The sequence below is a fragment of the Dreissena polymorpha genome, chromosome 1, assembly GCF_020536995.1.
Source record: "Dreissena polymorpha isolate Duluth1 chromosome 1, UMN_Dpol_1.0, whole genome shotgun sequence".
Classification (NCBI taxonomy): domain Eukaryota; kingdom Metazoa; phylum Mollusca; class Bivalvia; order Myida; family Dreissenidae; genus Dreissena; species Dreissena polymorpha.
In genome coordinates this window covers 142,371,224-142,385,858 of record NC_068355.1, presented here as the reverse complement: position 1 = coordinate 142,385,858, position 14,635 = coordinate 142,371,224, and the positions used below count along the sequence as shown (strand labels likewise).

Sequence of the window (14,635 nt, the reverse complement as noted above, 5' to 3'; positions counted from 1 at the left end):
CATCCCTGATTAATCTTTGTGGACTGCACAGGGCAGGCACAGGACAACACTTAATACACATGTATTAAGTTCAATCTTTTCCAAAGCCCATCTCAAACATGTTTTCTGCTTTTTACCTGACTTGATTGCCTCCAGACACTGAGAGACAGTGCGTGTGAGAGTTCCTGCATCCCCGGGGGAGATGTTGACATGTAGCAGCAGGTCAAGCCTGGACAGAATCCCGTCCACCAGCTGACGAGTTTTCTGTAGCGGGTCAGAGTCTGAATTAGCATTGGATGATGATATTTCACCATCCAACTTCTCTCTAAAAAACATAAATATCAGGTTACTGTCTTGTGTAATTCACAAGCTGATGTTTGTAAAAGATTTGACAGTTGACAGCCAACAGGAAATTGTGCTGGTTTGTCACAATATAATTATGAATTTATAAATATTGGAAAGTTTTACTTCAACAAAATTTCAATACATGCATGTCCTCAGCATACACAATAAAAAATAATATGTGTATGAAGACCAGCTCATTGTCACAAGAACACAACATGTCAATAAAACCCATCTGGCAATCTCTTTTTGTAAAAGTAAAACTTCCTTAATTACATATATGTAGAAAAGATATAGATGCTACTGTGCTTGTTAGTATTTCATCTAATTTTAATTCAATATCTCTCATTTTATTCATTTCAAGTTTACCATCCAAGTAAGTAAATGAATAAATACCAGGGCTTTTTAGGCCCGATTTTAAAGCCGAAATTCGACTATATTCCCAATTGCAAATAGTATACTTTTTTCCCAAAATTTGCTAAAAAATTCCCAATCGAGAAAATAACAACGCTAATGACATCGGCTAGTTTGCTTTTTTACAAAGCCGATCTTTAGTCCGATCTTGTCTTGTACGGGTTTTAGACTATACCTCGATTTGGATAACGTATGCATTATTCATGTGCCCGATATTTTCTGTGTTATTCAGGCGCTTATTATATTTGCGATGAAATTCAAGCATTTTGTGATTTGACTGAATGGAAAACAAATATGTCTCATGATTCAAAATATTATGTGAAATCCTGGTCAAACGAAAGCTGTTGATTTTTTTTAAGCAAGCGTCATAAAATAAAGAAACATTGACAACTAGTACAAGTCCTATCATTGAAACTCCTTTCCTTCAATTGTTAATGACAGTAATTTAATAACAAGAGACTCTTGCATCTCGTCATCGTTGATTTCCCAAAGCAAAGTGCCCACTGATATAGATCAACAAGTCGAAAGCAGTAGTTCATCAGAAGAAGATGAAGCGCCTCCTAATAAAATGGTGCCTGATACAAGATTGTTTTCCTTGCCAAAATATGAGGCCAGGTATACATGGTTGTACTATAGTGCTGCCAAAGAAGGCTACTGCTTAAAGATGTTGAACTCTTTAATGTAGTTTTAAATCCCAATTAATTTTCTCAATTTTTTGAAAATGCCGAGAAAATTCCCAATTTCAAAGCCATGGGCTATCTTCCCAAAATGCTGAAAAAAAGCCCTGAATACAGTAAATACAGTCACATAATATTCCTACCGGAGCTCTGTTGCTGCATCTTCCAGTTTACTGGAATCCATGGAAACATCCTTCAGGAAGCACAACATAAAGAGGGCCTTAAACTGGGTCTGAAAGAACACATATAACACATGCTACACAATCCAGCATGAGTAATGATTGATAATGCCTGTTGTGAACAAAATGTTCTGTTTCAAAGTCAATTAAATGAAAGACTTTTCTTAAAATGATCAAGTTTTACAGACTTTATTTCTGACCCAAAGATACTGTAGAGCAGCAAACAACATAACACCTGAAAAGCTTGTGAGTTATTCGCAGGATGTTCTGGTTTTATGCTGGTTGCATATAGCCATGTTCACTTTGTTTATGACTGGGAACGGGTTAAGTGACTATACGTACCTCTTGCAGATGGTAGTCATGAAAGAATGGAGGAGTGTTGAGTGTCTTATCTTCTCTACGGTCTATCAGCTCTGTGTGCCATCTCTGCTCCAAGTCAGCCAGGGCCTGAAAAACAGTGACTATATATTCTTCGGTATTCTCACACATCAACAAGGGAAACCCATCAGGCCTTTATGTATACTCACCAACACAATGTGCACTCAAAGTAAATGTAATACTGCAATTATTCACCTGAAAAAGTCGTATTAAGAGTGCAGATTTGCAGCAGTCTGAGCCATTTGGTATAAGTGTTCTGTTAAAAATGTTAAATAACAAGAGATGTGTTTGTCAGAAACACAATGCCCTCTATTGCGCTGCTTTCAAATAAAATTTCAGTATATCATTTGGAAGGTTTAGAAATTATCTCCCTTTTAAGATTATTACTTCCCTTGGATTGTATTTTTTGACTTTTGACCTTGAAGGATGACCTTGACCTTTCACCACTCAAAATGTGCAGCTTCACGAGATACACATGCATGCCAAATATCAAGTTGGCTATCTTCAATATTGCAAAAGTTATGGCCAATGTTAAAGTTTTCGGACGGACGGACAGACTGACTGACGGACAGTTCAACTGCTATCTGCCACCCTACCGGGGGCATAAAAATAATAATTAAATGACCTAAACTAAAAACTTGCTCTTAAATGAGGAAGATTTTAGAAAATCCCACTTATCATGGGGTACAAACTAAGCTGACAACATTTCACATGGAGTGAAACTACAATTGGTGCATAAGCTGAGACAGCGTAGTTTGAACCTTCAGATTACATGATGCCGCCGAGATCCTGATTCAGCTTCAATTAACACCCTGCTGCTATTGATACTGACATGAACGTAGATTATCATTACCTGGAGTTGCCTGACAAGAGCATCAGTGCGTCTGCAAATCTCCTCCATCAATGAGGTTAACAGCTGAAACTCGTCTGTGTGATTCTCCTTCGATGGAGTGAAGAAGCGCACCGTCTCCTCTAGCCCAAGATGTTTCACAACTGCTGACACTATTCGCTCCAAAATCACATCAGGTTTGATGGCATCACTTCAGTAAAGAAGGAATAATATTGTGAGTATTAATTGTTACGATATAAACTATAGCGTGTTTCTTTTTCTGGCACAACCATAAACAAATGTACAAACTTGTAGAATTTAAGCTTGTCAATTCTTAAAGGAACAGAAATAACCATGAACAATCAAAATTATATTAGAATTAACACTATAATATTTATTTAAATGACACATCTAATACATTATGATGCTCAGTTTATGTAAAATAATTAGACAATTAGTCATAAAATTGCTTTACCATGAACCATATTGAAATGTAACTGTTTAGTGACTGGTTTGTTCATAATATTATTTTAGCATTTTAGGTGTGCTTTTAGAATTTGGAGATCAGTGTTTCACTAACCACTGATTCTATTTCAACTATAGTAGCAACTTGTTTACATTGGAAGATCATTGTTTCACTTACCACTGATTCTACTTCAACTACATAAGTAACTTGTTTACAAAGGGAGATCAGTGTTTCACTTACCAATGATTCTATTTCAACAACAATAGCAACTTGTTTACATTAGGAGATCAGTGTTTCACTTACCACTGCTTCTATTTCAACTACAGTAGTAACTTGTTTACATTGGGAGATCAGTGTTTCACTTACCACTGATTCTATTTAAACTACAGTAGCAACTTGTATACATTGAGTTTGGAGATCAGTGTTTCACTTACCAATGATTCTATTTCAACTACAGTAGCAACTTGTTTACATTTAGAGATCAGTGTTTCACGTACCACTGATTCTATTTCAACTACAGAAGAAATGTGTTTACATTGGGAGATCAGTGTTTCACTTACCACTGATTCTATTTCAACTACAATAGCAACTTGTTTACATTGGGAGATCTGTGTTTTACTTACTACTGATTCTATTTCAACTACAGTAGTAACTTGTTTACATTGGGAGTCAGTGTTTCACTTACCACTGATCCTATTTCAACTAGAGTAGCAAATTGTTTACATTGGGAGATCAGTGTTTCACTTACCACTGATCCTTTTTCCTTTACCACTGATTCTATTTCAACTACAATAGCAACTTGTTTACATTGAGAGATCAGTGTTTCACTTACCAATGATTCTATTTCAACAACAATAGCAACTTGTTTACATTGGGAGATCAGTGTTTCACTTACCATTGATTCTATTTCAACTACAGTAGTAACTTGTTTACATAAGAAGATCAGTTTTTCACTTACCACTGATTCTATTTCAACTACAGTAGAAATGTGTGTTCATTGGGATATCTGTGTTTCACTTACCACTGATTCTATTTCAACTACAATAGCAACTTGTTTACATTGGGAGAGCAGTGTTTTACTTACAACTGATTCTATTTCGACTACAGTAGTAACTTGTTTACATTGGGAGATCAGTGTTTCACTTACCACTGATTCTATTTCGACTACAGTAGTACAGTAAAACTGCGATAACTCGAGGTAGCACGGGGCCAACCTCGATGCTCGAATAATTGCAGGTTTCGAGTAATCCATGGTATTTTTTGTTTTCACTGTTTGGTTGGTGATGCTTAACTTCTGACTGCAAACACTTTATTTACATGTAAGCCGGTGCTTGGAAAAGAAAAGGCTTTGTGAAAAAAGTAATGTAAGACGGTGCTTGGAAAAGAAAAGGCTTTGTAAAAAAAGTAAGTTAACAGTATGCTAAACTAACTAATGAGAATGATTATTTTAATTCGTTTAATTTAATCAACATACACACATAACACATATATAATAAAAAATATTCAAACAATATATTGCCATGATATAGCGCAAATGACGAGAAGGAATTCAGTTGAGATTCCAATGTATTATCTGCTACGCTCTCTTTTATACCATACATTTTATCATAATTAATTTTAATTATCGATTGACAGTAATTATCTATTTTTCATTAAAATTGTGTAGCTTTTATATGCATCTCAAAGGTTGACAATTTGCAGGGTTTCTCATACTGCAACTAACTTCACACCTAATCAAGCGTTTTTGTCTGTGTGATTGCGCTGTTTTCACAACTTGAATATTTTAGCACCAACCAGACGAGAATGTGTCTTCGAAAAACTGCCAGTTAATTAGGTGTGAAATACCTTTCAGGGACCAGCACACATCCTCGAGTTATCGAAAATCGCATGTTTGAGTTATTGCGGGTATTTTTATAAAGAAATTGAAGGAAAATATTAGGGACTTCCTTTACTGCTCGAGTTATCGCCAGTTTTCGAGAAATTGCCAGCTCGAGTTATTTCAATTCTTCTGTAACTTGTTTACATTCGGAGATCAGTGTTTCACTTACCACTGATTTTATTTAAAATATAGCAACTTGTTTACATTCGGAGATCAGTGTTTTACTTACCACTGATTTTATTTCAACTACAGTAGCAACTTGTTTACATTGAGTTTGGAGATCAGTGTTTCACTTACCACTGATTCTATTTTAACTACAATAGCAACTTGTTTACATTGGGAGATCAGTGTTTCACTTACCACTGATTCTATTTCAACTACAGTAGTAACTTGTTTACATTGGGAGATCAGTGTTTCACTTACCATGATTCTATTTCGACTACAGTAGTAACTTGTTTATATTGGGAGATCATTGTTCCAATTAGCACTGATTTTATTTCAACTACAGTGGTAACTTGTTTACATTGGGAGATCAGTGTTTCACTTACCACTGATTCTATTTCAACTTCAGTAGAAACTTGTTTAAAAAGGGAGATAAGTGTTTCACTTACCGCTTTTTCTATTTTAACTACAGTAGTAACTTGTTTCCATTGAGTTTCCAGGTAGACATTTAAAGTTGGTCAAAACTTTAAAGGGACTTTCCATTTTACTACCATGAGTGCAGTATGTTATAATTCCCTTAATTATTTTTGACACATAATAAGAGCATGTATTTTCCTTTTTTAGCATTGACACAGGCCCTTTATGCAACCTTTCCAGGGTGTCAAGAATCCCTAAAGATATTTGCCTCAGTTGTTTGGAAATATTAAATCATAACTATTGTTCAAAGGTGTTAGATGTAATGGTATGTTGAACATCATTTTATTGATTTGTCTCTTCCAAGACATTTTCTTTAATTAAACACCTTAGACTAATGTTAAAATTGTATGTTTCATTAAAACTTTTTGCATGTGAGATGGGAGGTTGGATGAGTGGAATGTTGTTAACAGGTAACATGAATCAGTTAAAAACACAAAATAAGGTTTGAAATTTAAATCAATTCAAATAACAGTTAAATGCAGCAACTAATGTCTTATATTTTCCCTAAATGCCATACCTCATGCTCGGCCTCAAATGTGGAGGGTGTCTCTGGGCCAGACTGAGCAAGTTCTTCATGATTTCAGAGGGCAGCTTGATCCGAGGGATGCGGGGGCTCATAGGGGACAAACAGGGATCCACTGCCTGGGACACCCTTGGGGAGGGTTTAGGGGAACCTGGGGCAGTGCTCACTGTACCTGACTGCCACACACACCTGCAATATACATGATAAGAACACTACTTTGTAATGTAATGTAATAAGTTAAACTTTACATCACACAAAGTAGTCCAGGCAATTCAGGACAGTTTTCATCTTCAGTTTGAATTAAGAAGAGGCGTCATTGAAACCAAAAATGTGCCCTTTTGGATTAGCCTCTGCAGATTGTAAAAGCTGATCTGTGACAACACTTTACACAACACAATTAATCCTGTCAACCCCATGGCACCTCTTACATATTTGTATTTATATAAACACAATCATCATTAAGGTGACCAACCTCTGCAACAGTTTAGATTTGAGTAGATGTTGGCAGGCCTCCTCCTCCCTGGTTTTCTCAGGTCCCTGATACATGAGCTGCAGCATGGTACAGGCCAGCACTGAGAGGCCCAGGGCCAGGTCAGCTAAGAAGGGCAGGCCGGTAGAGATCTCCTCTGGGGTCTCCTGCATACAGACACATCCCGCAGACATGCTCTTAGGTGACATGCTTAGTTTGCTTACACAGTATTTATAATATCAATACATTACAAAAAGAGCTGTGTTTGTGAAACGCAATGCCCCCTACTGCGCTGTGAAGCTATTTTAAAGAAAAGTGTTGATTCAAAGGCCCGGTCCTTAATAAAAAGCAAAGCACTGGAACCAAGCTTGAACTTGATCTGTTAGTCATGTAGGTAGGCTTACACAATAAATATTCTATTCTAGAGAAAGTCCAAGGACTGCAACTTTGCCAAAAATCTTTGGACCAGAACAAAACTTGAACTTGATCTGTGAGTCATGCAAGTAAACTAACATATTAAAACAAGGGACAAAATTGTCACAAAACCAGGTTTTTATTGTGAAAAAAAAATCTGATAAAGGGAGAAAACTCAAACTGAACTTTTGAAATGAACAACAAAATTAACCCCCTTTGTAAGTTTGTTTTTACAAAAAATCTATTTTTAGTCGTGGCGACCTTGACATTGGAGATATTGATGTGATTCTTTCGTGCGACACACCGTCCCATGATGGTGAACAAATGTGCCAAATGATTTTAAAATCTCACAATGAATGACATAGTTATGGCCAGGACAAGCTCATTTATGGCCATTTTTGACCTTTGAACTCAAAGTGTGACCTTGGAGATATTGACGTAATTATTTCGCGCAACACACCGTCCAATGATGGTGAACAAATGTGCCAAATGATTTTAAAATCTGACAATGAACGACGTAGTTATGGCCCGGACAAGCTTGTTCCGCCCGCCTGCCAGCCAGCCAGCCAGCCAGCCCGCCCGCATTCGCCAATCTAATAACCAGTTTTTTCCTTTGGAAAACCTGGTTAAAAATCACGTTATCTAAAACCAGCTAGGAAAATACTCCGGAAACGTTTAAGGAAAGAAGGAATGACAGACGGACCATGCAATTTCTTTATGCAACCCTACTGCAAAATGCATGTGAATGTGTTTGTAAAGGAGCTTTATACCACAGATTGCAGGATATTGTATAATATTTAGCAAAAAGAGCCTAAAATGTTCACAATTGCATATAATAACCATGATATATATGGCATTTACTTTACATTTAGCAGTGTTTATTATGGCATTTGGCAAAGCCCGATACTTCTGAAATTGCTTCATAATACCCACAGACATTTATTCTCTTTTGAATGATGAAAGCCATTTTTGTCAAAACTAGCTATTCATAACAAACAGAAAGAACCACTTAACCAAGGACTGGTCAGTACTTAAAACAAGTACTCTATGACTGAGAAATGCATTTTCTAACATGCCAATCAACAAAGTTCTGACGTACCTGAGCCCTTATGGTGACCAGGAAGCCCCACAAGGCTTTGTCAGGGGTGTTGTGTTCTCTACCGGACCTCATCTCAAATGAAAATGTCACTGTATCTCCCTCAACCTGCAATACAGTAGATACCTCAATAGTTATCATACAACACATAGGACTGATAGAATGCTGAAAACCTTCATTTTCCTTGCACACTTGTGGAAAAAAAATATTTGTAAGGGGCAAGAAAGTCATTGTTCAAAAAAAGGTTCACAACAAGCAAACACTGACAACAAAAGTTTATGTTTCACTTAAATAAATCTACAATAAGATGAAAGTCCAAAATAATGTACAAACCCTGACTAGATCTTTTGGCCAGCCTGAGCCCAACACACTACGGCTCCCAAAGCCATACGTATTTCCTCCATACTCGGCCACTTTCTTTGATGTCGTGTTTGCTCCAGCATACAGAATCATCTACCATGAAATACACAACAAAAATCATGATGAGACAGTGATGGCTCGTGTATTCTGCTATTCCCCTTTATACCATCTATCATAAGACCTTTAATATATCCTGAGTTAGTCTCCAAACAAAGAAGAAACAAGGTTACCTGCAAGAATACAGGTAAAATATCAGACAAATCTCTCTGCACACCATTAAAATCAAGCTACCAAATGAAGAATTTTTAAGTAAAAATATATTACAAGGGAGGCAAATGATGTAACAATAAATTTAAACTTATTGCATTTGTTTCCCCTGTATATAACAAAGATATAATAGTGTATTACCTCCCCTGTCCTGCTTATATTTATATTAATCAACAAAATTAAACATTAACACAATATTTAATATACAAAATATACAAAAAATCTCATATTCTGATAATATTTTTACTGATCCACTGTACTTTACTAAAAGGATGATGTTTCATTGGACTGATAATTATAGATTTAGAATTACAGACCAGTTGCTTCAGTAATATTGTTCAGAGTGTGCCCTGTTGGCCGCGTATGCATTCTTGAGTTATCATTCAAAAACCATTTTATTATTTCAAGTCACCGTGACCTTGACCTTTGACCTAGTGACCTCAAATTCAATAGGGGTCATCTGCGAGTCATGATCAATGTACCTATGAAGTTTCATGATCCTAGGCCCAAGCGTTCTTGAGTTATCGTATGACAACCACCTGGTGGACGGACGGACGGACCGACGGACCGACCGACATGAGCAAAGCAATATACCCCCTCTTCTTTGAAGGGGGGCATAAAAACAGAATGATACAGGAATATTGGAAGGACTGACCATGCAATTACTAAATGCCTCCCTTTGAGGGAATAAACAAGAGATGTGTTTGTCAGAAACACAATGCCCCCTATTGCGCCGCTTTGAAATAAAATTTCAATATATCATTTGGCAGGTTTAGAAATTAACTCCCTTTTAAAGCTTATTACTTCCCTTGGATTGTATTTTTTGACTTTTGACCTTGAAGGATGACCTTGACCTTTCACCACTCAAAATGTGCAGCTTCAAGAGATACGCATGCATGCCAAATATCAAGTTGCTATATTCAATATTGCAAAAGTTATAGCCAATGTTAAAGTTGTTGGACGGACACACAGACAGACAGACAGACAAACAGACTGACAGTTCAACTGCTATATGCCACCCTTATCTCTCTTTTAAAGCTTATTACTTCCCTTGGATTGTATTTTTTTACTATTAACCTTGAAGGATGACCTTGACCTTTCACCACTCAAAATGTGCAGCTTCAAGAGATACGCATGCATGCCAAATATCAAGTTGCTATATTCAATATTGCAAAAGTTATGGCCAATGTTAAAGTTTTTGGACGGACACACAGACAGACAGACAGACAGACAAACGGACTGACAGTTCAACTGCTATATGCCACCCTACCGGGGGGCATAAAAATATTACCAGCGTTGGAAGTGTGTCCCATAATTTTTTTAACTCAATACTTGATTGTCAAGTATTTTGTGTTACATACAAGCATACATGTACATAAAACATTAACTTTTATTTGCACATTTTTAAAAACTATTTGTTTTGACATACAATGATAAAACATGAACAAAATTAAAATTCACATACAGCATTACTCATTTATTAATGCTATTCAATGGAGACAGCTTTCTACCTTGTCATAGTCGTACTGAGAGGCACATCGGTTATCAAACCTCAGGTAGAGGCACCTGGCCCCTGGAATGTGCACGGTCTCCTTGAATTTGTAGTTGTCTCTTACAGGGTGAATGCTCTCTATGGACTTGCCCGAGGACCAGGGGGCAGGGATCTTCAGCCCAGATAGGAACCCCTCTTCCTCCCTTTGGCTTTCTGGTTCAGCTCTAAAACAGGGCAAGTGTTCATTTGTTTATAAGACTTGATTAAAATTGTATTCTACTTTGTTTTACCAGTACTTAAGCAAATATGATTTTAAAAGGATACTAATTGTGTGTTCTGAAATAGAATATAAATCCTATTTCTAAAGATGAAATCATACAGCTTTATAATGACTGGTACACATATGAAAGCATATGAGATTATGACACTTTGCAGGATTTTGTTATAATTAGAGCAATTATCAAAAGCTGCTTACGTTTGACCAATGCTGTCATTTGCCTCTGAATCAGAGTCAGTCTCCATGTCTTCCTGGTGTATGATCTGTACATGACTCTTCAACAATAGGGCAGCCTATTGAACATCAATTAAGACAGTAACAATATCATACATGATAGGAATTTACATAGAACGAATTTAAAAAGGGCTGAAAAATCATTATATCTGAGATACAAACTCACTGTCTTATTGCCCAAAACTGTCATATTCTGTTATGATAATCATCCCTTTACTTCACAATCACATATTGATGACATGACATTCTTTAATTTTTCGAAATTAAACATGCACAAATGTGAGTTAATAAAACTAAGGTCAAACTATTAAGGTTTTATTGGCATCAAGAGAGTCATCCATTTGTTTAACAAATATAAATATAATAAAGGTACACAGACCCATTGGGTATTTTCAGCTTAACCCTTTTAGCGCTGGAACTGAATTTTAAAGGCCTTTGCAAACAGTTTGGATCAAGATCAGACGCCACAAAACGTGGCGTCTGATCAGGATCCAAACTGTTTGCTATTCTGATAGTGGTCTTTGAAAAAAAGTGAAGAAAATGATGATTTTAGAAATTCAGCAGACACCAATTTAGCCGACAACAAATATCCCAGCTACAAAGGGACAAATATCCCAGCTACAAAGGGTTAAGCAAGGATGTTTCCCGGACCTGACTGGAGAAGACAACCAACTCCACCAGGGTAGGCATCAGAGTATCAGCCAGGGTCAAGCTCTGCAGGTTCATGTGGGTTAATGCTGTCATTAACGGCGGAACCATGTGACCTAGTATGGTCACCTTAGCAACCTTCTCAAGGCCTTGTAACCTTGTCTCAAGGTCGAAAACATTATCCGTAATAAGTGTCTGGCAACATTTCAGCAACGTCTTCAGAACCTAGAAAATAGACAGAGTTAAACTAATAGGATCACATTTTAAAAGCTGCTGCAAGCATTTTTAATAAGAATGGAAATCAACATCAAGATGATGATGTATAATAAAACTAATTGAAAACTTAAAATTGTAAAATTATTTTACAGGTTTTCATTTCGTCAATGATATATATTTGTTTGTTTGTTCATGTTTAAGGCATAAGGAATGAATGAAACAGTCAAGAAACAAGAGAGCGTTAAAATTCACAAAATTAAGACAGGAGATACTGTTGCAACATGAATATGAGTATGTTTACCTCACAGGCTTCTCTGAACACATTTTTGGCAAATGTTTCAAGCATTTTCCACAGCTCCTAAAACAAAACAAAAGTATATAGATATAATTATATATCCGCTGACCAGATACAGTGTGAACATAAAAATTGCACAGAAATGAATAGTGATAAAAAAGGGATGGGACCGAATATCACAATATTCGACAATCTGTTGAATATTCAAACCTAACATTTATATTTGAATATTCTATTTTTATGCAGACATACTTCTAAAACAGTTATTATAAGTACACGTACAAAGTCCCAATTTCAGTTTAGTGCAGACGACTTCCCTGTATAAGTCATTGTTTGGTTAACAGCTGCCATAAATGAACGAATTATTGGAAAACCTGAGCTATAAGGAGAGGGACACAATGCCAATTTACTTTAAATTTATATTGATGCTTCAAGTACAAACTACCGGTAGTTCCTGAAAATCAGTCGAACATGAAAATTAGTTTATGTGAAATGTCAATATGCATTGATAAGCATTCAATTTGTTTGATATACAAAATATGTGTGTTGACAGGTCTTTTAACCTCAGGTGGTATAATACAAAGTATCTTTGGACTTGATTCGGCCTAGGTTGGCTTTTATTTCAGTGCAACACATCAATCAATAGCAATGAGCGACCCCTATTATAACACACCATGGTGTGAATGCCTGATAAAATCAATAATTTGCTGATAAATTGTTGATAAGGTGTTGAAAACAACACTGGTGCACTCAAGTAGTAGAAGTAGATGTTTATATGGGGTAAGTAAAGGCATTAGTAATAGAAAGTTTTAGCAAACAGACCTTGATTAGCGAAATTTATTGTGAAATGATAGAACATGTGTCATGTTTTAGGAATGTCGGGACAAATTGTCTCATATCAGGACACCCGACAAAATACCCAAAAAGTGGGACTGTCTCAACGAGATCGTGACATATGGCATGTTTGTTTTAAATGCTTTATCCATATATTAAATCAATGATTATTCAATCAGATTTTAAATACTAAAATAGTAACCAATTAAATCGTCGTTGTCCTTAATTCCAGAAATAAAAGTGAAAACAGAAGCATAAATATTATTAATGTTAAGTAATCCAAAACCATTAACAGTATTGAAATAATTTACAATTAGGGTAATGTGTTTTCTGGAAATATCTTAAATCTTATGAAAATAAACAGTATTTATTTAAATAGAAGAACATAATAATTTTGTTCCACAAATCATTTCTCAATCCAAGTTTTTTAAAGCTGCGCATAAGATACGATTTATAGTGGTATTTGTGGCTTTATGGAATATTACATTGCTCCGGAGGGTCATAAGTTGCAAACATTTTAATAAACGGTTTAAAAATCGAATATTCAAATATATTCTAATAATGACAAACGAATATTCAAATATCATTTTCAGTACTTGTTCCCATCTCTATTATAAACATTAAATAAAACCAGGCCATTTACGTACAAAATCACTTTTTTTACATTCAGTTAGGAAAGTATGTTAACCTCTACATGCAAAACTATTAAAAGAGCTGTATCACCAGCATAAACACCCTTAAGAAAACGTTCTCGCTGTATTTGAAAAAATTACAAGAGATACCTTCATGGGCTGTATGTCAGTGTCAGATCCAGTCTTTGTGTCTGGTGAAACATACAGGACTGCCTCTCTGAGCAAGAAGGACTGCAGGGACATCAGAAACCTTAGACCAGGACTTGCCACCTGCAGTTTATGTACATCATAAACACAGACACAGAGTCAGCATCTTCAATCAAACAAATACAACCAGTGATAGTATTTAAGGTATATCAACCAAATGGCTAGTTGGTCATGTAATCAGATCCATATTTTATAATTAAAAAAACAACGCTTACATGAGTAGCATTGTAATGGGCAAGTCATGTTCTGCTGAAAGCTTACCGGTATTTCTGACAGCATGTGCTCAAACTGCTGTTTATCCATCTTGGTGGCATCTTGCAGCAGACTGATGGACTCTTTTAAAGTCCTCTTAATCAGCAATGAAATTACATCGTCTGGCAGACTGAAAAAGAATATCATCTCTTTGTGAAAAATAGATTTTTAAACTGTTTTAAGCACGATAATGTATTATTTTTTTTTAGATAGAAGAATATTAGCAAAATACAAAACATTAAAGACTATTTCAAAAAAATGTCTAGTGCTTAGAAGAATCATAACTGTCAAAAAAGTGCACAAGATAATATACCAATAAATCAAAATAATTTACCTTGGAAGTTTCTGCATGCAAATACAAAGCATAAATATGTAAGGTATTATATATAGTAATATGCAAAATTGTTACTCATACCTGACAGTCTGGTACTAGTCTAGACTGGTGATGTGACCTTGTTACTCATACCAGATAGTATGGTTGTGGTCGAGATTGGTGATGTGACCTAATTTCTCATACCTGACAGTCTGGTACTGGTCTAGACTGGTGATGTGACCTTGTTACTCATACCAGACAGTATGGTTGTGGTCGAGATTGGTGATGTGACCTTATTTCTCATACCTGACAGTCTGGTACTGG

At 35.9% G+C, this 14,635-nt stretch overlaps 1 protein-coding gene across 3 annotated transcripts in view; it reads right to left on the bottom strand.

Moving 5' to 3' along the window:
* LOC127853101 (probable E3 ubiquitin-protein ligase HECTD4) overlaps positions 1 to 14,635 on the bottom strand; it is a 115,561-nt gene that overhangs the window by 73,481 nt on the left and 27,445 nt on the right. For all 3 annotated transcript variants that reach the window (XM_052387308.1, XM_052387317.1, XM_052387325.1), the window contains exons 14-27: positions 14,008 to 14,128; positions 13,690 to 13,809; positions 12,080 to 12,136; positions 11,566 to 11,787; positions 10,879 to 10,973; positions 10,423 to 10,627; positions 8,618 to 8,737; positions 8,288 to 8,392; positions 6,778 to 6,941; positions 6,300 to 6,494; positions 2,823 to 3,009; positions 1,934 to 2,038; positions 1,556 to 1,644; positions 117 to 304 (exon numbers count right to left, since the gene is read on the bottom strand). In XM_052387308.1, the coding sequence (XP_052243268.1) occupies positions 117 to 304; positions 1,556 to 1,644; positions 1,934 to 2,038; positions 2,823 to 3,009; positions 6,300 to 6,494; positions 6,778 to 6,941; positions 8,288 to 8,392; positions 8,618 to 8,737; positions 10,423 to 10,627; positions 10,879 to 10,973; positions 11,566 to 11,787; positions 12,080 to 12,136; positions 13,690 to 13,809; positions 14,008 to 14,128 (1,973 nt within the window). The remainder of the gene's footprint in view (positions 1 to 116; positions 305 to 1,555; positions 1,645 to 1,933; positions 2,039 to 2,822; positions 3,010 to 6,299; positions 6,495 to 6,777; positions 6,942 to 8,287; positions 8,393 to 8,617; positions 8,738 to 10,422; positions 10,628 to 10,878; positions 10,974 to 11,565; positions 11,788 to 12,079; positions 12,137 to 13,689; positions 13,810 to 14,007; positions 14,129 to 14,635) is intronic.